The 25,274-nt window shown below is 41.7% G+C and overlaps 1 protein-coding gene across 1 annotated transcript in view; it reads right to left on the reverse strand.

Moving 5' to 3' along the window:
• Insc (INSC spindle orientation adaptor protein) overlaps positions 1 to 14,447 on the reverse strand; it is a 97,756-nt gene extending 83,309 nt beyond the window's left edge. Inside the window, exon 1 of the mRNA XM_070032065.1 lies at positions 14,315 to 14,447. Coding sequence (XP_069888166.1) covers positions 14,315 to 14,370 — 56 coding nt within the window. The 5' untranslated portion in view covers positions 14,371 to 14,447. The remainder of the gene's footprint in view (positions 1 to 14,314) is intronic.
• Positions 14,448 to 25,274: the final 10,827 nt, after the last annotated feature.

The raw sequence follows: 25,274 nt of genomic DNA on the forward strand, positions 1-25,274 counted from the left end.
TATTAAGCAGTGTATGTAAGTATAACTATTTATGTAACAAGCTATAAATAATTTACAGTGTGGTCAGGGCTATAACTCTGAATTCCTCTGTTCTGATGCATTGGGAAAGTCCAAGCCAAGTGACACTAAAAGTAATGGTGCTACTTAATCTTATTAAAGTTTTCTAGTGTTTCTATGGCCCTACTTCTGATCTGCTTCTGAATCTCAGGCTGAGCTGCACTGAAGTTTTGTGTGAATGATAGACTGCATCTCTAGCAACTCTAAATTCACTGGCTAAGAGAGAGCATTTGGCAGTGAACAATGCTGAACTTCTAGAGCAGCATTGCTTCCAATTTGTCATGGATGCATCTGAGCAGGACTAGAAATGTAGAGGCTCTCTCTACTTCCATGGATATGGCATAAGGCCTCCTCCATCTACCTATTATGGGGCAAATGGCCTCGTGTCCTCTGCACTTTTGTGTTGTCCCATGAATTGATCCTCTGCTCCAAGCTACAACAGCTACTTCTTGTCTTCATTTCACAGAAAAGAGAACAACCAGGTTCAGAGAGGCTTCTGTGACTGATCAATGACAGTGCTAAGATTTAAGGCCAAGTCTATCTGATGCTGAAGTCTGACCTCTCCTACCACCACCTTCCTCTCCAGTTTGCCCAGCATCCACCTGGGGCCTTGCAGTTTCTGTTCCAGAAAGCCAACGAGGCTGAGTCTGGCTGCAGTATCTATTTCAAGTCCAGTGAGATAATGTGGACACCTGACAGCTGCCTTCTTTCTGGTCACAAAGAGCCCCATCTGGTTGACTCTGTCCAACACTGTCATTTTTGTTGCCCTCTGATATAAAGAAGACAAAATATAACACTCCATGGCTTTTCAATAACTCATATGCAACTTATTTCTTAACCTGTTCTAAGGGAACATAGGTATAGGCACTGTCAGAATAAGTATGGGTGTCAGCAAATAATGTCAGCAGCAAGAATACCTGATTAGACACCATCAACTGTGCTCACTTTCCGCTCCCTCCTCACAACAGCTATTTATCCTCACATATGACACTTGTCCACTCTGAGCCTTGGCTCCCTCACCTGTCCATTCCTCCTCACTTCCAACCACTGTCTCAATCATACTGAGTTCTTTCCGTCCCTCTGCTGTGAGACCCAGCCTTTCAGTGAGAGAGGCTGATCCATCTCTCACCCACTTCCTCTTTATCTGGCTTACTTTCACACATCCTTGAAGTTTTGACCTAAAAGTTTCTTCTAAAAGAATTACCTCTAGCTCTAGCTATGTCTCATATGTCCTATGTGTTTGCATCACCCCCTTTGTCCACTGTCATTCCCTGGCAGGACTAAATGATTAACTACCTACAACCTCTGTTTTATCTATTACACCATCTGCAGGACCTGCTTGTGTCTCCTACATGCACCTCAAATACTGAGGTGACATACTGAATATACCCAATGGGTAGCTATGGAATGAAATTACATTTTAAAATCTTCCAGATGGAAATGACAATAGACTGTGTGTTGTTGTACAGTGTGTCTCATTGAGGTGTGAGAGGCCAGAAAGAACCGTCCATATTCATTATAGAAACATTTCCTGAGGAGAGGCCCTGTGTCAATGATCACATGGACTGCTCCAAATGTATCTCATTCTCACTTAAACAAATGAAGAAAATGAAACTAAGCCAGGTCAAATGGCCTACTGTACAGCATAAATGGCCAAGTTTGTCTCTGAGACCATTGCTTCAGACTTTACACGGTATTCTTAAATGCTGTCTAAACTTCATTATGAAAGGCTGCACTCTGTGTCAAGATCAAGTTTAGCACTACCAGGTAAAACTACATGCGTTTCCACATGCACAAAGCCAGCTGTTCCTGAGTGTGTGCTCAACCTTCATGGTGGTCCTATGGAACTTAATGTGCATACCGAAAAGGAGTTAGCTGAGTCTTTCCTGCTCTGTTCTTCCCCCTGCCTTAAAATGGCTTTCCACTTGTCACTGTGGAACATTTATGGGGACTTACAGTATAGAAATCATCAGTAGAGTGGTCCCCAAGCCCATCACGGCATTATCTGCAGACCCCAGAAAACTCATCAGCTTACTGTCTACTGCATGCACTCTTTTCCTCCATGGTGAAAGCTTCAGGCTCCTGACACAGATTCTCTCTCTTCAGGTGTAGATAGACTCCCTGGCATCTCCCTCCTCCAAAAGGGCTACAAGCTACAGCCAGGACAAGTTGCTGCCTCACCAAGGCCAGGACAAACAGAACTTGGTGTTTTCTGTGGGTCTGCCCTACCCAGCCATGTTCTAGGATCTGGGGATAAAAAGTTGAACAGGAGATAGTATCACCCATTACAAAGTTCATCAAGACCCCAAACAGGCCAGAAAACATCAACAATCCAATCAGGTAAGAATTAGAAAAGTAGCTACTGTACTGAGTTTCAGCAGAAAGCCAACTAAGGTTCCAAGCCCTCTACATCCATTGGATCCTTTTATCCTCCCACAGCCCTGTGAAAGAACTGCTGTTACAATGTCTATTTACAAACGAGGAGTCTCATGGTGAGAACATGGTTGATCCATCATGCAAACCCAGGCCTCCAGGCTCCAGAGGCTGAGCTTAATGAAACACCATGCTTCCATCAAGAAACTGTGAGTGGGGAAGCCCAGGATCACAGAAGACGAAGCCCAACTTTTCCTGGGAATATTTACATAAAGGAAATGACATTCGCCCTGCTTCTTAGAAGAAAGGAGCTTGTCAGGATGACAAGGACAAGGAAACTTCACAGAATGGACACTGTGTACAAACTCTCACAGGCATAAGAAATCTTTCTTCATGAAGGGTTATCCAACAGGCAGACAAGCATCAGACAACCAATGAAAAGCATTAGATGTCTGTCATCATATTCCATATGATTTTTGCAGGTCTTTGTAGACAGTGGGCCAGAGGTGCCCTACTCCTGAGAGACAGTAATATGGCAGGAAGTTTCATATTTCAACATAGACTGAAACATCAGGAGCACAGGAGATGATGACAAGGAAGGGGTCTGAAAAGAGACTGGCTGGCTGATTATATATCTTGAATGCCATGTATGGTAAACTGGAGTTAGTCCTGAAGCCAATTTGGAGCTACTGAAAGCATTTTCAAGCCCAGCAGTGACATATTGGTGTTGTGAGTCAGTAGGAAGAGAGAATAGCTAAGCAGGGTTAAATACCAGTCAGAGGGGACTCCTTGAAAGATGATAATGATCAATAGAGAGCGAAGGGAGTGACGTGGGAAGGGAAGAAATAGGGCACTTGGAGGGAGGTAAAAGGTGTAATGAGGGAAGAAAAGATCCAAATTGACCTCTGTGTACAAGGTCTGGAAGATTGCACTTGCTCTTGCTGAGACAGGAAAGACATCCAGAGAGGAGCTTGTCTTCATTTTGTTTGACAAGTGAGGTATTCTGGCCACTATAGAAGTGATGAGGTCCAGGCCCTGCAGAGTCGTACAGCAAAGAGGTTCTAGGATTTCCCAGGGAGAAGAGCAGGCTTGGTGAACCTCATGTTGCCCCACCATGGGCCCAACCCTTGGTCACTGTGCCGCCACATAATAAACTGCTCTTCTCAGTTTTGGAGTCTAGGGACTGTGGCTCATTAAGGTTTGGACTGTGTTAGCCCTAAACATCCCATAATTGCATAGCTTGCCTGACTCTCTGTCATTAGCTCTCTGCTTCTCTGGGCTCCACCCTATTGGATTTGCTGACTGACCCCAACATAAAAGAAAATCTAATTAAACAGGGCAGTTCAAACTATGTGGCAGGGGCTCTTGCTACCCCTGCCCAGCCCGACTCCCAGTAGTTCAACTGTCCCCAGGCATGAACTCTGAGCTGCCATCTCATCTCATGAGTTCTGTCCTTCGCAAGTACAGACAGTGGATCTTATTACTCACACAGAGGAAGAGAATTGAAAATTGAGGTCAAGACAGATGGACTAGTAATGAGTCACAGTCCCTTCATGGTGGAAAATCACCAAAAAGATCCTATAGGATCTCTGGCTAAGGAGCTAGGGGCACCGGGGCCAGAACTGGGGTTTGACTACCTCCATCTCCATGGTGACCTACAACAGAAACCTGTTAGAAAAATGGCCCCTGGACCTTGCTCATCTAATTGCAACCCCTCTGTACCATATTTTCACAATAAAAAAAAATGGCCCCTGGGCCTGGGGAGCAGGGAGAGGAGCCTTCAGAATGCAGCAGATGCCAGCTCCCCAAATTCCCCTGCTTTTTGCCCTCCAATGGAGACTTTCCTAGTGTTCTGGAGTGAAATGGTCAGCCCCTCGTTCTGGAGTCTAGACTATAAACATGAATTCTGGACTATAAACATGAATCCAGGGGTCGCTCCAAACAGCTCCACATACTAGACCACTGGTTGGATGATTGTTTTTTTAAATAGAACTATCCAGGCTGGAAGTGGAATAGGAAAGGAGTAATACAAACTCATTACAAGGAATCAGCATACAACAATGAACTGCTTAAGATATTTCCCCAGAAATGCTCTGAAGTCAGAAGGAATTAATTGCCCACATATAACAGGAAAGATTACCAATTATAGAGCTGCTTCTATATTCTTAACTCCCTCTGCTTCAGCTCTCCCAACAGTTTATGGTAGGAGATTGGCCATTTTACAGATGTAGAAACTGAGGCTTAGCACCATTGCACAACTCATCCAAGATCTCACGGGGAACAACAATAAGAAAGCTAAAACTGATTGAGAGTGTAAGATATTCTGGGTACAGTGTTTAGTCCTCAGTTCAATCTGAATTGTTCAGTGACCCTTCAAAACAGTCCCATGAAGGTAGTTGCAAATGGGTAGGTTAAGTGACTTGAGCAACATCACACAGTGGATAATAAAAACAAAAATCCAGGTACTGTGTAATTAAGAGCCTTTTAGTTTACTTCTCTGTCTTGTTTTTATTTTTTGTTTTTTGGAAACATGGTCTCTCTACATAGTCCAGCTAGCCACAAATTTGCAGTTCTCCTATCTCACCCTCTTGAGTGCTGAGATTACAGGTATGAACCACCAAAATGTCTAGCTCCTGAGTCTTGTTCTTAGTTATTATGCTCATTGTTTGGTCTTCAGCAGTTCAGCCGATAGTCAAACCCTCAGATCAAAGCTGGAGCTATTTCTACTCTGGGGTATACTACCGCTGTTGTGAAGCTTGTGATTGTTTAAATTCCATGGTGTGTCTAGTAATTTCTCAAAGCCTTGCCTTTCTCTCTGTCTGAGAGAGAATACGTGTGCTGAAATCAGGGCAGAGCTGCAGAACCTAGTCTCATTATCACAGATCACTGATGAATTTGCAGCAAATGTATTCCCAGAGCAGGGAAACGAATGCGACATGTGACAATAACATGAGGGAAGTGACCCCTCTGGGGACTCAGACAAGACTTTCTAGCCCCTTGCTGGCCTTGCTCTGCCTTTGCCCTTGCCTGTTGGATGGTCCCCTTCATTCTTCAAAGCCCACCACTGGACAAAGATGACTATGGTTGACCTTTAAAATGCCAAAGGGATGCTTCTCTCAGCTCAGCAGAACCGGCCTGGCCTCCAGCTAGTCGTACTAGTTTCTCATTCACAGCTTCTGCTGGTAGTCTGGCATCCAGCATCGTTCCTCCACACCAACTTTACAGTCAAGAGTTTGTAGAAATCTATACCCACTTTGTTTTTTTAATTTATTTTCATCACAATTCTGGAACATGGATTTCTCTGCTAATTTATTGCTCTTTGCCATCTGCTATGTGAAGTTCACGTTGTATAAAGCAATGCCATATTATACCCAAAACACTGAAAGATGGCCTTCAAATTTTAACATGACACTCTAATGGGTCAGGCATTAGGCTGATTGCTGATTATACAATGGAGGTGCTGAGATATTATTTCCATATAGGAGACACCTTTAATTGACAACTGACAAATTCCTTCTACCTATAGTAGCTCGTTCAACAAACATTTACAGAGTAGGAATTTGTTAAAGAAGTAATTATGAGCCGGGCGCTGGTGGCTCACGCCTGTAATCCTAGCTACTCAGGAGGCTGAGATCTGAGGATCACAGTTCAAAGCCAGCCTGGACAAGGAAAGTCCATGAGACTCTTATCTCCAATAAAACCACTAGAAAACTGGAAGTGGCACTGTGGCTCAAGCAGTAAAGTGCTGGCCTTGAGCTGAAGAGCTGAGGGATAGTGCCAAACCCCAGAGTTCAAGCCCCACAACCGACAAAAAAAAAAAAGAAGTAATTACGGCTCACTCTGCTATTCATGGCACTCCTAAGTTATGCTGGGAACACAGAAACAAGGTATTTTTAACCCACACTAAGGAGACTCAGTAGGCTTCTGAGCCTGATCTTTATAGGATGCCTTTGGGCATCCTATAGAAGAGGACAGTCTCACACAGAAGAAACACCACAAGCAAAGGAGTGGAGGCATGGAATCATGAGGGGAAGACATAGTAGCCAGAGTGGGTACAGGTGAAGTTGAAAGTGGCCAGGTCAAATCCTGAAGCCTGTTGAATTACAAGGCTCCATGGACTTATCTACACTGTACTGCGTCAAAGCAGAATACCTCCCCCAGAGCACTTCTGACTGTACCACAGGGTATCCATAAAACCAAAACAGGACTCATACTCAGATGGCAGGACTCCCAAATTCATGTATCTACAATGTTCTATCAGGTACAGGACAAGTACTAGACTCTTCTGTGCATCTCACAATACAGAATGTGAAGATCTTGTTCTAGTCATTGGGATTGCTTTCTCAGATCCACAGCATTCGAATGGGATAGTTTTGTCCAGCAAAGAGATAAGAACATCCAAAACTCACTCATAGACTCCTAGAATGCTCAAGTTAGAAAGGTAAGTGGGGACTCTGGTTCACCTCCTCTTCCTTAGCTGAAGGAACTAAAATTCAGAGAGGGAGAAAAGTTAACCAAGGTTGCACAGCAGGTTGGAGGAAGGTGGGCCTTTGATTTCTAATCCTTGCTCCCCATTGTATTATTGTCTCCCACAAGAGACATGATGAAACTACAGACTTCTTTTTCCCCCCAGTGAACTTAAAAGCAAACCTAACATATTTTTGAATTATTCTTCTTTACAAGGACAAAGTGGTTCAACTGTTACTCCTTCAAACAATTAAATGTGGCCCCCATTCAAGATAAATCTTTTTTTTTTTTTGGGTCCGGTGTGGGGCCTGAACTCTGGGCCTGGGCGCTGTCCCTCAGCTCTTCAGCTCAAGGCTAGAGCTCTACCACTTGAGCCACAGCACCACTCCAGCTTTTTTCTTTTTGCTTATGTGGTGCTGAGGAATTGAACCCAGAGCCTCAGGTATGCAAGGCAAGCGCTCTACCACTGAGCTATCTTCCCAGCCCCTCAAGATAAATCTTAATCTAAACAAATCCCTAACGTACATTTTCTCTCTAAACAGAAGTTTTCTGTCAGAAGGCATAGGGAAGGGATAGCTTTCTGGAGTTCAAAGACTATCTCAATGAAAGAAACAGAATCCAAGCTGTTTAATCTTCCCTACTTCCTTGAGACTCCCTAGATTCTGTTCTTCATTCATCAAACATTTGTTAAACATTTATTCATTCAACAGCCACTTATTGAACTCCTAAAATGTGCATTCTAATCAGAGCAACACCACTATGGATCTGATACAAATTCAGTCCTCAGGACATTAATTATGGAATAGAGAAGATAACACACTGGGGCCTGGATCAAAAGTAAAGTCTTAGTCCAAATTAAGTCTTGCTTGAATGAATGAGTGAATGAATGAAGTTCTTTGTCTATTACAGAGCACTGCTCCAGGAGATTCCTGGAGGATGAGTGAGAGAATGAGCCTAGGAAACAGCCCAAAGTAAGAGAACTCTGCAAAGCAGGAATAGGGCCTGAAGGATACTATGACAGTTCCATCCCCTTCTCTGGGCCTCAGTTTTCCCACTTTAAATGAAGGGATGACACAGATGAGCTCTGAGGAAATGTCCACAACAGCATTCCCTGCCCTATGATCCCAGGTCCTAGCACAGTAGAGAAACTTAAATACAACCTCTCTTCTTAAAAGTAGCTATTGAATCATCAGCTGCCTTCTCAAGGTCATACTCAGTTTCTGTGGATTTCTCCTGGGAAATAGGAGAAGGGAAAGAGTATAATTCTAGCTTTGATTGGCCTGCCTTTTGGCTTAAACAACAGAAAAATGGCCAATTATCCCATTGACAATTATAGTCTGAGCATTTCACCACAGACATAGAAAATGACCCAGCAGCAGAAAACCAGCCACAGACCAGGGGTGCACACATGTAAGCCATTATTGACTTGGAGACAGGCTTGCCGGCAATGGCCCCCACTGGCCCAGGGAAGCTGGATGTCTCCCAGACACGCCAGGAAACCCGGGAGGCCTCTCATCATACCTTACCACAGCACCCAGCTCTGGCTCATCTCAGCCTGGTTAAACAGAAACCATGTGACAAAGGGAATAGCTCACAGTGCAAGGTCAGAGATTAAAGTCCCAAACTGTGTACTTGCCACAAATCCAGATCTCCTCAGACCAAGAAAGAAGTGACCGGGATACAATATGAGTTCTGTGATGGTGGGACCATGTCCAACCAGGTCACTGACATGTCCTCAAGCATACAATATCATTTAAGATGTGTGATCTTTATTCAGTAAATACTTGTATAATACTTTTGTTGAGGCCTAATGAATAAAAGAATAAGTTATTTGTCTGTGTAGTGCCCCCAAGAATACCACAGGAAAGACAGAAAGTGGCTTGGCTCTATTCTTGGGCAATTCATTTCACTGTCCTAAGACTCAGTTTCCCCAGGAGATGTATATTGCAAAGAACGGCTCTGATCATTCCTCATAACAGAAGGACTTGTCACTCAACTTCTGAAATGCCATTGGATGATAGTCTTCAGATCTCAAGACCTCCAGATATGATCTCAAAGCTACCTTGCCTAGAGCCATGACCTTCTAGGCGCTGCCCACTTGTTAATAGAGAAATGCATTTCACAGCATTTATGTGAATAAAGAACTACTCCGGAGTCTAGCCGTACTCAGAAGCAAAAGGGATCCATAGAGCTATATTTCAGGTTGAACTCAAGAAGACAAAATTATTCTTTACTGCTTAGAGTAGAAAGACTCAAGCTAGAGGGTACTTGGGTTTCCTTTTTCAACTTATGGACATTGTGCTCCACTTTGCTTAACATTTTGCTGCAGTACCAGCCCACTGGTTTCTATAAACTGATTTTAATACCTTCCAATAACGAATGAAAGTGAGAGTTAAAGCCTATGGATGTTTTTACCAATGAATAACTCTGAGTGCAAATTTCCCTGTGAGGTCAGCTGAGTTGTGGTTTGGCTAGCACTGCAGTTCAAATTCACCTTCGTCCTAGCTCTACTTACTGTCTCTTCCTTCACAACATTGATCCCAAAGAGATTCCCCAATCACTACCCTAAACTCTGAACTCCACTTCAAAGGTTGCTTCTCAGAGAACCTGACCTGTGACGCTCTCATTTGCAAAGCAGAGATAACGATATATGTGGGCCACAGAGAAGACTAAGTAAGTGCTATGTCTCCAAGTACCCATGCCATAGGAAGTACTTGTGAGTATCAGCCAACCCTATCTTGGGGGCTAGTAAAGGCCAGCCCTCTGGTAATAGTGGAGATATTGCTTCTTCACAAGAGCAGAAACACACAAATAAATGTGAAGATGTCCTAGTTCAATCTGTGGGCAAAAGAAGAAGGAATGGGAAGGAAGGAGACTTGTAGAGATGGCCCTATGTAGACCCTGGCTTCCAACTTACCCCACCACAAACCGCCCCACAGAGACAGCTAAATCAAAGGACTGGAACATCAGGATCCTGAGAGAAAAAATTAGGGCCAGGCTGGCAGGTGGGCATAACTCCACAAGCTTTAGATTGGTGCCTATACAATGAGCACCATGGATGACCACTGTGGCTAGGCCCCAGCAGTACCACCACCACATTCAGATCCCACAGGAGAGTCAACACAATGATGGTACCCAGAGACAAAGCAACACGTGAAGATGAGCCAGAAGCGTGACAGCCACAGCCCCCTGAAGCCCTATTTGCTCTCTCCAGTTAATCCTTGATCCTTTAGTGTAGTCCTTAGACCTGAGCTTAAAAAATTATTTTTTTTTTTTGGGTCCGGTCGTGGGGCCTGAACTCTGGGCCTGGGCGCTGTCCCTCAGCTCTTCAGTTCAAGGCTAGCGCTTTACCACTTGAGCCACAGCGCCTCTTCCGGTTTTTTTCTTTTTGCTTATGTGGTGCTGAAGAATCGAACCCAGAGCCTCATGCATGCAAGGCAAGTGCTCTACCACTGAGCCACCTTCCCAGCCCTTAAAAAATTATTTTAAAGGTGATGTATAGAGGAGTTGCAGTTACATAACTCAGGTAGTGAGTATATTTCCTTTTGAGCAGTGTTACCCCCTCTGTCATTCTCTCCCAGCTTTTCCCATCCTGGCCTCCCTCCTCATGAAGTTGTATAGTTCATTTCCAACATACTATCTAGTAGGTTTCACTGCTAAATTGGTTCATCCTTTGTCCCACTGTTTCTGTGCTTCTGTTTTTACTGCTATTGTAAGTATAGCTTGAGAAAGCAAGAGTTGGACACTGCAAAGCACACTGAGGCCTTTCGTTCCAGAAGGTTATCACTTACACAACCTTATAAATAGTTACCACAGGGCTGGGAAGGTAGCTCAGCGGTAGAGTGCATGCCTTGCAAGCATACGGCCCTGGGTTCAATTCCTCAGCACCACATAAACAGAAAAAGCCGGAAGTGGCGCTGCGGCTCCAGTGGTAGAGTGCTAGCTTTGAGCTGAAGAGCTGAGGGACAGCACCCAGACCCAGAGTTCAGGCCCTATGACCAGCAAAATAAATAAATAAATAAATATTTACCACAGCCACTGTAGTACACAAGACAATCCTGGTGCTCAAATAGAGTAAATAGCTACAAAGAGCTGGTAAGAAACAGACCTGGAAGTTGAACTCAAGTCAGATTCTAAGTCCTAGGTATTTTCAGCCATTTAGGCTCACTTAAAGATTCTAGGAAAAGATTCTTTGTTGTTTTTTCTTGCTTATTTTATTGTTTTTACTGATAAAATCATTTCAGCAGATTTATATGTAGTCAGAGTTGAGAACCAGAATCATTCCATCTGTCATGAACCATGCCAGTTTAGCACAATCCCTGGCCTATGGGACTTTTATTCCCTGCCCTCCTCTCTTCCAGAAGGCTGAACCTAGAATGGTCCTTTATTTAATTTTTTTAATTAAGGGAATCAAATACCACTGGTCTAATCTATATGGTCTATCCAGGCTGCTTGATAAGATCCCATGTAACTTGCCAGTAGTATTTATTTTATATAATGACATGAACAATGGCATTGCAAATAAAATTTCATTTCAGTTGGACATAACAGAAAGAAGTCAATTACACCTTGTTAATCATTTATGTGTAGACAACAACTGTGGTGTTATTCTCTACCAGAGAAGTTTCTGATACTTGGAACTGAAGAAAAAAGAGCTGCTGCTATAGTCTGATATTATTAGGCATACAATTGAACAACTTAATCCCACTGTATTTATGAGAACACTGTCTGTGTATATGATCTAGAATGCAGATAATGGACAAGTCTATAGGCCTAGATCTTGTATTTCCCCAGTATTCTGATTAGACCTGGTAGTTACCTTTCTTATGAAAGAATACCTTGTCCTCTCCCAGAAGCCCATTTGATCTGCCAGAATTGGAAGAATGAGACATGTTATGTCTCATCTATTATGGACTGCAACTTTTATGGTCAGCCAGAAACTCCTTGGAAGTTCTCCTTTCCAAGATATTTGCAAGGCAAGATGAATTAAACATCCTATCCTGCCTTTAAAGAACTATCATTTGAAATCCAGGTGCATGCTCATGCTTGTAATTCTAGTTACTCAGGGAGGCTGAGATTGGGAAGATCACAGTTCCAGGCTAGCCTAGTCAAAAAGTTCACCCATCTCAATCAATAAAAACCTGAGTGAGGTGTCACACACCTGTCATCCCATCTATTCAGGATGTATAAATAGGAGGATAATAAACCAAATGTGTCCAGGGAAAAAGTTTGAAGCTATTTGTGGCTCAAGTGCTTGAATACTTGCCTAGTAAATGGAAGATCCTGAGTTAAAAGCCCAGAACTGCCCCCCAATCATCTTTTAATTACTTATTATCATTTTCATGCAGTTTAGTTTGCTTTTACCTGTAAAACTAATTCTGAGGGTTTTGGAAGTTGAAGAGAAAAATGATCCGGAGTTCCCAGGAGTGCCTATAATTCTTTCAGGATCTGATCTTCACCCACACGCTCTACTCAGAGTTCCCACCTCTTATCTGAAGAATGGGTTCGCAATGAGCAGTTCCTATGTGTTGGCAAGTGTTTTCTACATACCATTTGATATTCTTATTACCATCAACAATGTAAGTTTGAATCATTCCCACTTCACACAAAAAGAAATTGAAACCCCTAGTTACACTGAATAAATAGCAGAGCCAAGAATCAAACTGACACAGGTTGGACTCTTAACCACTGTTCTAAAATGGTTCTCCATGCCTAGAACATACTGAGATCTGAACAGCTCCAGACCCATTGCCAGAGCAATTGCCCATCTGGCTACCTGGGCAGAGTAAGTACCCTAAGGTCACCTACATGAAACAATCCTGTCATGCAGCACGCACTAGACAAAGTTCACTTTGCCTATGTAACTTCATAGAAGCCCTCTGTAGCAGGTATCACCTTTAGCCCTATCCTAGACATGAGAACAGGAATTCAGGAACTTGCAACCAGCCACAGACATGAGGCATGAGGGCACGAAACTCAGGAACTTGCCCCAGCCACACAACTAGAAGTAGAATGTTTGAACGCCAGGCAGTCATAGGTCCAAAGCTAACCACTCTTGCTCCTCTCAGGAAAGGCCACCACCAGCTAGGCCAAGGCAAGCTCTATCTGAGTACACACATCATCTCTGAGTTTACTTTAGATACAATGTGTTCCAAGATGATGGGTCCCATGTCATCCCTTATTGTCAGCTTCCGACTGCACAGGAAATGTTTCACATTTGTAACGGTGCTAAGTCCTTCAGGACATTTAGTAGCATATGTCTCATTCTCAAACCTCTCTCTAATCATAGCTTTGTGGGACATATGGTACTATCATATAGTTTGAGCCCCCCTTTCAGTAAATGTTTAGCAAATATTTTTTCTGAATCTAAATGCAAACCAACGCACACTAAAAAAATAAAAATAAAATAAAGACAAAGCTCACATTTGTAATCCTAGCCACTCAGAAGGCAGAGATTGGGAGGATCACAATTCAAGGCCAATCCTGGCAAAAGAAAGTTCACAAGACCCATCTCAACCAATAAAAAGATGGATATAATGCATGCATTTGTCATCTCAGATACATGAGAATCTTAAATAGGAGGATTAGGGTCCAGGCCAGCCTAGGCATAAAAACAAGACCCTGTTTAAAAAATAATTATCTAAAGGGACTAGAAGTGTGGCTCTAGTGGTAGAAAACCTGCCTAGCAAATACAAGGCCTTGAGTTCATATCCTAACACCAGGCGCGCACACACACACGCACACACACACACACACACACACACACACAAACACGTATGGAAATGATTAAAGTTTATAGGTCAACTGTTAGGAACCAAATAAAGGTAAAATAGCAATGATGTAGGTAATGGATAAAACAAAACAACAATATTAGGAAGGTTACTTAGAAGACAACATTTCAAAACAGCCCCATCGAAATGACTCAGCCAAAACGGAGAAAACAGCTGAGCAGAAGCACTGAGCATTCATATTGCATAGCTCTTCTGAGGACTAAACCAGCTAAGAGTGACCAACTGTTTAGGTTGCCCATGACAGTGGAGCTCCCAGAAGGGCACAGAACTTTCGTTTCAAATCACGACAGTTCCAGACAAACCTAAGGAGTTGGCCAACACGGATCTGGCACCCTGGACTTCCACCTCTTGTTCTGGTCAGGTCTAGGACTCACTGGGTCAGATCTGCACTTGGCTCTCCATGTAAACCTTTGGCTGTATGAAGGCATCTCTGGTAGCCCCAAGTCTCCCTCTTCTTTAAAACAAAACATTTCCAATCCTTTCTCTTCACCTTCTCTGGGCTTGGACTTCTGCTTACTATAAGCACTTCCTTCTTTCCCATTGCCCACTCTGTCAAATTCAAATAAGTAACACTCAAGTGGTGCTTATTATTCTCCACCAGTCCTGAGAATAGCTGTAGGACTTACCGCTGCCCTGGCAGGGGAGTGGGGTCCAGGTGGCGGCCTCCAGGCAATGCCATCATGTTGATCCCAATCTGCAGCAAGGCCTGCCCACAGCGGTCAGGACCCTGAAAACACAGGGCAGGATGGGTCAATGAGGACCTTGAGAGAGAGCGCACATTGCTTTCTCTCTCAGATTTTGGCCAGAAGGAATCGAGGCAGGTATGCAGGAATGATCTACCAATGTTCCTCTTCTTTTGCACCAAGACTCTGTTGTCTTCGCACAAATAAGGCAAAATAGATTTGACCTTTGTTGTAAATCCCTAACACGGTAACCCCTGGTAACCTCTTCCTTTCACTCCATTGCCAAATATTTACTCACTCTGGTATGCACCAACTATTAGGCTACACAGGCCAGAAAATTCTGCATAGGATATACTGGATCAACAGCTAATATTTATGGATGACATACTATTTGTCAGACACGGTTCTAAATGCTTCTTATAGTATTAATTTATTTAATATGATCATCACCCCTTGGTTACAGATGACACCTCCAAAATTCAGTAAGAAATTCATAGTAACAAATGATAGTATATACTACTAAGTAATGGAGCACTAGTATACAAGTTTTGGGATTAGAGAGCACCAAATGAACATAATGACAGCAACGAACAACCAAAATATTCCCAGCTCTTGCAAAGAAGCAGCCTGACTTCATTCCCTAGTAGCAACTCTAGCCCCAGCTAGAGTCTCAGTGTCAGCAGCTTTTATAGAGAGACCTTTGCCAGCATACAGCCCTCAGAGGAGCTCTGTAGTGAAGCCCCATTTTCCTCCCCATCCCACTTCTCTGAGTCTAACTCACCATGCTGAGCAGAGATTCAGAGAGTAAAACCCCTCCAGAGCTATGCAGCATGTCAGGGAGCCAAGAATTCATTCAAGGCTATACCTGTGTCCTCCCTGATGGGCAAGAAAAAAAACTTGAACTTGGGAGTGTGAAAGGTTCAAGTCTTAACTCTAACTCACCCTTTCTTTGTGAAAGTGTATTCCTCAATTACACTTACCAGGAGTTTCACAAGAATCAGATAACAGTACTCAAAGAAGTTTCTAAAGTGGCACTTGCCTCCTCTTGGGAGGAGCTGAGAAATCTGTTTCAGAGCAGGGCTGCGGCTTTGCTCAGTAGGAGAGGTGAAAATGAGCAAGGAAGAGGAAAACTCTCTGTCACTTGCCGGAAGTCTTAATGTAGTGAAAATTCCACCATGGATGCTCAGGCTTGCTTTTTAGAACAGTAGGCTGTGTCTCCTCTAGGAGCAGTTAGTTTCTGAGTGACTTAAAGCCTTGACTGTTTCATATTTAATTCAACACCTGTTGCAACAACAGTTCCATCTGAACAACTCTGTTCCACTCCCGTATCCCATTAAAGGCAGCCCTTGCTCACTCCCATTTAGCAAAATAGACAGGCCATGTGCAGGAAATGCAGGCTATTTACAGCCATATTTTTCAATTAGAACTAACAACAATGGTGTTTTCTGCTATAATTTAATGGGCCAATATGGGCTCTGCTCAAGGCTCAGCTAGGTTGTTTAATTTTCAGAGTCCATTAGGGCTATCGACATAGGAGAGACAGGAAATATTGTAGAAAGTAGTTTAGCAGCAGCAGCAGCAGCAGTGCTAGAGAAGGGCCAGGGAAGAGGAGCTAGTAGGAGAGAAGCAGAGAGGACCAAACACCATGGCTCTGATTCCTTTCTCCAAGGCTTCAGAGAGTACAAAAGCTAGGAGTGAAAGAGTGGTCCAGCCATCATTATAAATGAGCTAAAAGAGCTCTTGGGTGTCCTGCTTCGTTGGATAAAAAGTGGGGATTTTCCTCATTTGCAAAATGGGGGAAGAGGGAATAGGCAACCTTGTATTATTGTGGGCATTAAGATAATTCATGTGGGGCTGGGAAAGTGGCTCAGTGGTAGAGCGCTCGCCTTGCATGCTTGAAGCCCTGGGTTTGATTCCTCAGCACCACATAAGTAGAAAAAAAAAAGCTGGAAGTGGCGCTGTGGCTCAAGTGGTAGAGTGCTAGCCTTGAGCTGAAGAGCTGAGGGACAGCGCCCAGGCCCAGAGTTCAGGCCCCACAACCAGACCACCCTCAAAAAAAGATAATTCATGTGTAAAATATGCTTCTGACCTCTTAAGATATGAACCTATTTCCTATATTTGAGAAATACTCCTGACCTAGGTTTCACCAATGAGGTACAAAGGGCTTGAAACTGGAGATTTCTTTCTGGGTCCTGATGTGACTGCAGGAGAATCAGGTCCTTCTGTACCCAGCATGCAGCCTTCACTTTGGAATGGCCCTACACATGGAAATGATGTCTACAAGGCTATATTCTGGATGTTCAGCCTAAGAATTATCCCAACTCATCCATTTCCCTCATCCTTATTCCTTCATCTCCATTGCCGTCTCCCAGGTCGCTGGTGCTCTCACTTTTCTGCAAGAGCTTCCTCATGGTCTCTTCCCTTCAACACTTGATCCCTTCCAAACCATTCTCCATAAAAATACCAGAGTGATTAGAAGTACAACACCAATCAAAGGCTTCCTACTGCTAGACAAAGGCCAGACCCTGCATGGTCTACATGTCTCACACTGATTTGGCCCCTGCCTTACTTGCTACCCTCTATGCTTGTCACCCTCAGCCCTCCAGACATTCTGGCTGCTGTTCATTCACTTAGCATCCTCACCTCTCCCTGCCAACCACCTTCACAGCGGTCCTTTCTCCCACCACAGCTTCACCTCCACCTCTTCTCTCCAAAGTATCCCTAAGATCCTTCCAAGCTTCCACAAAGCCATGCTTTGGGGGTGGGGGCAGCTTTCCTTAATCTATGGATTTTTTCAAGGCCTTCATTATACTACCCCTCCATATCTCCCGCTATGGAACTTAATAGTGATGTCATATTAGCTAACTAGAATTATGTCAAGTTGGTAAGGACAGTGGGGGAGAAAGAAAGTACATGAAGAGCTCTTGGAGGTAATGACACTAAGCTGCCTCCCCAATCCTGGGCCTTTGTTTGACCTGTGCAATGCAGGTGGTGACAGACATCAGGGCTATTCCATGTTGCGAGCTGAGAAGGCTAGCATCCCGTGGCAATCAGATCCTTTAAGAATTCTCATTCCCAGGGGAGGTACAAGAAACCAAGCAAGCTGCCACAAAGCCCTGCCCAATAGACTGAGCCTCATGAAATATAGAGGGCTCTAGCTCCCCGGAGGAGGCCCCTACAGCTCCTCACAGCTGTCAAGCGACAGAGTCCAGGGAACAGGCAGAACAGACCTCAGGTCTCACAAAGCTAGATCTCATCCCCTTCGGGCATTGAAAACTCTTGCCACATAGCCCAAACTATTCTCAGCAAAGCACAGATAAGGACTTAAGCCTGTGCCTGAGTATCTGGATACATCAGCTACCTTCTGGACCTGCCCTAGAAGACAAGTATAGGAATCTCAGGTATAAAAATACACAACATTAACACAGGTTATACTATAGTGCCCAGGGTAATTCAGACAGCTTTCTTGGAGGAGCACACATCACACATTTAGGGCATTCAACTTTCAGGAGCCTCAGAGATTATCTTTCTTGTGACAACAGCAATAGCAACAAGGAGGAGGAAGAGGAAGAAAAGAAGAAACATGTATTGGGTGTTTACTGTGTAGAAGGCATTGTTCTGAATGCTTTACATTTAGTCATCAAAATAACTCTGTGAGGTAGGATACTAGTGTTGTCCCAATTTCTTGCATGAGGAAATGGAACACAGGTTAACACGGACTGATGAAGAGAAACATTCAAAGCAAACAGACTGCCCAAGATCACACAGCAAGCTGAGTTACACTTGGGACATACATGCAAGCTTTGTCACTTCTATAAGTCTTCATCCCCTGGGAAAGCCCAAGGTAGCTTTGATTAGCAGAAGCCTAGAGAGACAGACCAGGGCCTCCCAGTGGTCCGTCATAAATCAACAGGGCCTCTTTCTCCAGCTATAAAGATGGAATTTCTTGCCGTGCTTTTTCTCCTTTGCTGTTCTCACACAGTATATGCAAGTAAAGAGAGGATAGGGAAATTCAGAGTACTTGTTAGATAAGTCATCCCTGGAATGGGATGGGCAGGTTGACTAATCAGTGCCTATGAATCTCCAGTCAGTGTGAGGGAAAAGCTAGGATTGGGCTATCTCACTGAGGCCCATGTGCCCCAGTACCTGATTTATAGAAACATGTGTCTTCCAAAAGCCTCCAACTTGTCCAGTTACACCACCAAGCAGCTTTCTCTGGAAGCTTCTGTGACAGAAGAAGCTCAACCACCTCATAGGTATGTTTTAGGAGGTACCTCATAGGAACCTTGCGCTGCCCAGCTGCCCATAGATGATCTAACCCCTGGGCATGGGAAGTTGAATAGGAAGTGTAGTTCTTGGCATCCTGGAAGCTGCAGAGCTAGAGGGTTTCTAAAGGTCAAAGGTAAGTAATTGCTACTCAGACGTTTAAGACCACAAGTAGACTGACTAACCTCATAAAAGGAACCTGGCTAGGCCCTTTAGTACTTTCAACCAGAACCCTGTTGATTGAGAGTATAGATTCAGGCCAGGCACTGGTGCTTCATGCCTATGATCCTAGCTACTCAGAAAGGTGAGATCTGAGGATTGCGGTTCAAAGCCAGCCTAGGCAGGAAAATCTGTGAGACTCTTACACGAAAGGGGAGCTGTGACTCAAAGTGGTAGAGCGCTAGATTTGAGTTAGAGTTCAGGGACAGCACCCAGGCCCTGAGTTCCAGCTCTATGATTGACAAAAATAAAATAAAAAGGGAGTATAGATGCAGGAGTCAAATTACCCAGTTTCAAATCTGTTATTAGAATATATATATATATGACCTTAGACAGGTTTCTTTGTGAAATAGACTAAATAATAACAATAATAATAAACTGGAATTGAATTCCATGCATGTCCCTGAGATCATGTATGTGGAGGGCTGCACACTGGTAGTTGGTATTCAGATTGGTTCCATTTCTCTTTAGGTAATGGCTAGCATCTAACCGTGGAGAGGGAGCCAGACAGAGGCCAGTCTGCCTGTTTCTCAATTCCAACTCCAACTAATTTTTCCTCTTTAAATTTTAATCTCTTCTTGCTTTCTAACTTTCCCTGATGGAAATGTTAGCCAATTTCTGGAATGTTCCATAGCTTCAATTTGCAAAAGCAAGAGACTTTTCTCACTGGGCCCAGGTCCCACAGGGCTAAAATTAACAATCATTATCCTTTAAGCTAATGACTTACTGGTTTTGACTGCCATGAATAGACATCACTCTCAGATAAAGGCCATTAGAGAAAATTGAATAGCTCCAAGTGGTGAGAATTTGGATACATCTTATTTCATAAATCACACTCAGAGGTCACACTGGGCAAGCTATTTCCTTCTGAGTCATGACGAGAACCCAGGTTGAAGAACACAGGAGGAAGAATAAAAAATATCTTGTATCTCATGAGTATAATTTTTTTCTTACTTCTAAAGCCAAGAGCAGATGAGAGTGCTACATCAACAACCATGACAATCTAATCTTCTCTGATTTTATTTCCTCTCCAGATTCTCCAAAACTGCAGCTTTCTCAGTAACATTGGGAAGGTAGCATAGCAGTGAGGTCTCCAAAAGCCATTCCAGTCACAATTCCACCTCTTACTAGGTCTTTCTAACCTTGAGCTTCTTGGTAAAATTGGGATAGAATCTATTTTGCATTGTGAGAACCATCGAAGGCTATGTAGCCTTATGAATCTTCAAAACAAGCCAAATAATAATATGAGAAGCTACTAGAACACAGGAAGTGAATTAATGATACTATATAAGAAGTTTCAGGAGATTCCTCTTTGCACCTAATGTGGGTACATATCTTACCCAGATATCAGATTCAAAGTGCTGTTTGTCATCAGAGAAAAAATAGAATATATTGGAAAGAAAGAAAGCAGAATGCATTGAATATATTGGAAAGAGGCAATGTCTTCCACATAGGATATATCATTTTAAAAATAAAACTCTGTACTTAGATATTATGATGAATTCCATCATATAAAGGGCTGACCTAAACTTTATTCACTTTTCCCTTCTACCATGAAAGGATCCAGGTTCCCTGCTCATCAGAGGATTCAACATACAGACATTAATTTGGAAGAAGGGCCTTCCCAAACACAGAACTTGCTGGTACTTTGACACTGGAGTTCCTAACCAACAGTAGTGAGAGCCTATAAATTTATGTTTGTTATAGACTATAAATTTATGTTTGTTATAGACACTGTAGAATTTTGTTACAGTAGCACAAAACAGATGAAGAATGAAAGCATGTTTTCAATAAGCCCAGACAAAAAAGCTAACACATTTTATATGATTAGTAACAATCTAAAAAAATAGCTGACATTCCAGCACACATTTTGTGTGGCAAAGAATTTGGGACATACAAAGGCATATCCAAACTGAACCAGAATCTTGTCTCAGTCATAATATTGGTGATTTCTTAGCTTACTAATGAAAGAAACCAAAGCCAGCACAAAATCCATCCATTCTAGGGTTATAAGCAGACTAACCCAACACAACACAATCATTTTCCACAAATCTTATTGCAATTGTCATAACACACTCAGCTTAAGAATTCTTTAAGTTGAGGGAGAGAAGGTGTCAGGCACAAGGACCACACGGTCTACATCTTGCTATTCAGTGAACTATTTGGAAGTGTATCAAACATGAATAACAGCCCCTTCACAGAACATTGCACTACTAAAACTCATCTTTTATCTAGTATGTTAATGTCTTACAGTAACATTTGGACAGTCCCTAACAGACTAGATTTTCTCCCTGAGAATATCACGGAATGCTGTAATTTGTGAGTTCTGTATTATGAACAGGGAAAACAGAACATAAAGCCCAGAGACTTCCCAAGGGAAGGAATAAAATAGGAGTTCTAAAGATCCGAAGATCATGGGCTGGGAAGGTGGCTCAGTGGTAGAGTGCTTGCCTTACATGCTCGAGGCCCTGGGTTCGATTCCTCAGCACCACATAAGAAAAAAGCCGGAAGTGGTGCTGTTGCTCAAGTGGTAGAGCGCTAGCCTTGAGCTGAAGAGCTGAGGGACAGCTCCCAGGCCCAGAGTTCAGGCCCCACGACCGGACCCCCCCCCAAAAAAAAAGATCCAAAGATCAATGTTGACATTTAATAAGTATGATGATGGACTAGAATAAATATCCATGAGCATTAAAGCCTTATCACTTTGAAGAGTAAGATTCTGTTTCTAAGCCACTACCTTCTTCACTCTTAGGTACTCATTCATAAAAATAGCTACAATTTACTATAGTCATGTCATTCTAAAATGTATGTTGCATATTTTAACAGATTGTGTTTCGACCAATGGCATATTGGTACTGTGTATTAGTTTAAATGGAACAACATTTTCTTTTTATGAAGTATCAAGGCATCTTACAATATATTGCACCTTAAAGTTAGTGAAGTAAGATATTAGTCATTTAACTATGTGCCATATTTCACATACATGAATGTATTTATCTTTTTAAAGGTTTAAAACAATTAGTACTACTAGTATCTTCATTTTAAAGATGTGGAAATGGTTAGCCAGAGTGAGAGTAGATGAATAAATTAAGCATGAAGATTCTAGCCCCTCCTTAAGATCATCTATCACACTTTACTATTTTTCAGCCATTAATTTTATGTCAACAACCAAGTCCTCTCCTTACAGAAAAAAGTCACATGGAATTCTTATTTCCATCCAATAGTAGATTGGATACTTCAAAATTTCTCCATCAGAACAACTTTAAAACATAAAGAAGCATTTATTGGCTTTTAAAATATATCACTGAACTAACAAAAAAATGTAAGAGGTCAAAAGTCAAACAGAAGCAACCACAGGGAGTTAAGGCAGTTTTTCCTCTGAGAATGTCTGTAGAATCCTCTATTTTCTAAGCTTTTGTCTTATGTATGTACAAAGAGGAGGGTAGGGAGAGAACAGGAGATAAAACCTAGGGACTTCCAAAAAAAAAAAAAACCTAGGGACTTCTAAAAGTAAGGAATCAACTAGGACTCCAGAAGACCAAAAGCTCAAGGTAAAAGTGAATGGCGAATGAACCATTTTACCTGGAGTATCACCAAGGAAAGCTGAGAATTGATAACTACTGTCTGACTCTTGTAGAAGCCATGGCTTGAATTTATATTTCAGTTACAGAATTTAGTGTCAAGAAATGCAAGAGAGTCTTGAAAAGATTTTCACTGAACAAAGATTGTAAAATATAGCCATGAAAATGTGAGAAAGGATCAAATAGAATTCTATAAATCAAAATAAAATAATTAAAATGAAAAAAACCCTTGGGCACATTAACCACAGTAAAAAGATGGATTGGTATAAGACAGAACAAAAGAAATCACCCAACATTTAGCCCTCTCTCTGATAAAGAGAGACAAAACATGAAAAAACTAATACCAAGGAATATAGCATAGTATTAATCTAACAAATATTGTATCATATTTCCAAAGAAGATAAAAGAAAATATAGGAAGAAGGTGATATTCAATCAGAACACCTTTCAAAGCCAAAAATCAATGAGTACTATCAAGATAAAAATAAAACATATATACATACTAGACAATTCCTGAGACTGAAGAACATTGAAGACAGAAAAAAATGAAAACCCTACGAAGGATGAAGCAAACTAAACTGAGTGATAACTACTAAATAGCAATCATGAAATTCAGCAAATATCAGGAAAATAACTGATGGCTGTAAATAATTGTTCTGAAGTTCTGTTTCTTTTGTGAGGACACAGATGAAATAAGGCATTTTTAGAAAAATTAAAATCTCACACTAGAGGAAGTAGAGCTGTGGCTCAAGTGGTAGAGTGCTAGCCTTGAGCTGAAGAGCTGAGGGACAGTGCCCAGGCTCAGAGTTCAAGCACCACGATTGACCAAAAAAAAAAATTTCACACTAGAAGGAATTCTGTTGCTCATGTGATTGTAACCCTTCTGTACAGTATTTTCACAATAAAAAACTTATTTTAAAAAATTCTGGAAGATTTTCTTTAAGTAGAAAGGAATGCAATCTTAAACAGAAGATTTGATATAGGAAAATACATAATGGCCAGGTGCTCAGGGCTCATGCCTATAATCTTAGCTACTCAGGCTGAGATCTGAGGATTAAGGTACAAAGCTAGACAGGGCAGGAGAATCTGTGAGAATCTTAGCTCCAATTAACCACCAGAAAGCTGGAAATTAAGCTGTGGCTTAATATAGTATAGCACTGGCCTTGAGCAAAAGAACACAGCTCTGGGCTGTGCTCCTGAACCCTGAGTTCAAGCCCCAGGACTGGAACTCACACACACACACACACACACACACACACACACACACACACACACACACACACTAATAAACAAATCATTTATATGAACCAAAACTATAAATCCAAGTAAACTTTGACTATGAGAAACCATTATAGTATTTCATTGGTAAGAAAAAAGTAAGTCTAAATATTGTATATAAATTCAGAATGGCATAATTAAAATAAATGTAAGTGTGCTACATTTCCTGTATTGCATGGGGAGAAAAATAGAGATGTGAATTAATGTTAAGCTTATTAGGTTTTTTAAATTAATTTTATAATATCTAAGATAACTAAGTAAAAGCCTAAGTATAGAGAAAGAAATACTTCTTCCAAGGGGAAAAATAAATGATTTAAGAAGAAAAAAAATCAATCCGAAATAGGAAAGTATAGAAAAAGATACATCCATGTATAATAGTAACCATAACCAAACCAGTAAGTTATGAGCAAAGATTACTAGTGCTGCATTACAGAGATAAGAGGAGGATGAAGAGAATGGGGGGGGGTGGGGAATAGCTTAAAGCAAGTCTCATAAATATCAAAAGATTGACAGAGTCTCAGCCAGGCTCAGGGGCTCAAGCCTATGATCCTTCCTTAGAAGGCAGAGATCAGGGGATTATAATTCAAGACCAGTGTGGGCAGAAACAAGTTTGAGAGACTCCATCTAGACCAATGACTGGCCATGACTGTTGTCCCAGTAACATAGGGAAGTACAAATAGGAAGACAGAAGTCCAGTTTAGGCCTGGCATAAAGTAAGATCCTATCCTGAAACAACAGACCCAAAAAGGGGCTGTTAGAGTGACTTAAGTGAGTGTCTGCCTAAAAATGACCAAGCCCTGAGTACATACCCAAATACAACTAAAAAAAAAAAAAAAGGAAAAAATGTCATTCTACAGATTCTACAGATTGCAATCTCTACCCCCACATAAACATTCTCATACATTTTTTTACACATAGAAGTCATAGGCTAAAGAAAAAAATCATATCAGAAACGAGAGCAAAACTGACTACAAAATATTTAAAATATACACATTTTAAAAATACCTCAATAAGGTAGAATTTGGAGCAAAAACTACACTTCTATAGCTTCTAAAAATCAGAAGTATTTTAACAACTAATAAAAGAAACTTTAAAAAGAATAAAATAATTTCAAAATAATAGAAGAAAGATAATTATGAGAGAAATAAAACAAAATGTAAACACGCAAACAAATTACCAATAGAGTTAAAGTTGGCTTTTGAAAATGCAAATAAGCTAGACAAGCATTTAGTAAGATAAAGAAGAAAAGAGAAAACAAAAATATTCTCAAAGAAAGAGGTTTATTTTTATAGATGAGGCAGATAAAAATATTATTGAAAACATAAATAGGAGAATGTCGTTGAAAACATAAACCTTAAATGAACTTGATAGTTCCCAGAAAATTACAACTTAACAAAGATGATTCAAGGAGAAATAGTTAAACTAATCAGTAGTGAAAAATCTTCCTATAAGGAAAATGCCAGGCCAAAAGAAGTTCATAGAGGAATTTATGTCATTCAAAGAATTATAGAGTTCCCCAAATTCTTCTAGAGAATAAGGAAAAAACTGATCTTACGAGGCAAT

This window comes from Dipodomys merriami, unplaced genomic scaffold (assembly GCF_024711535.1).
Source record: "Dipodomys merriami isolate MVZ:Mamm:240054 unplaced genomic scaffold, mDipMer1.0.p SCAF_21, whole genome shotgun sequence".
NCBI lineage: Eukaryota > Metazoa > Chordata > Mammalia > Rodentia > Heteromyidae > Dipodomys > Dipodomys merriami.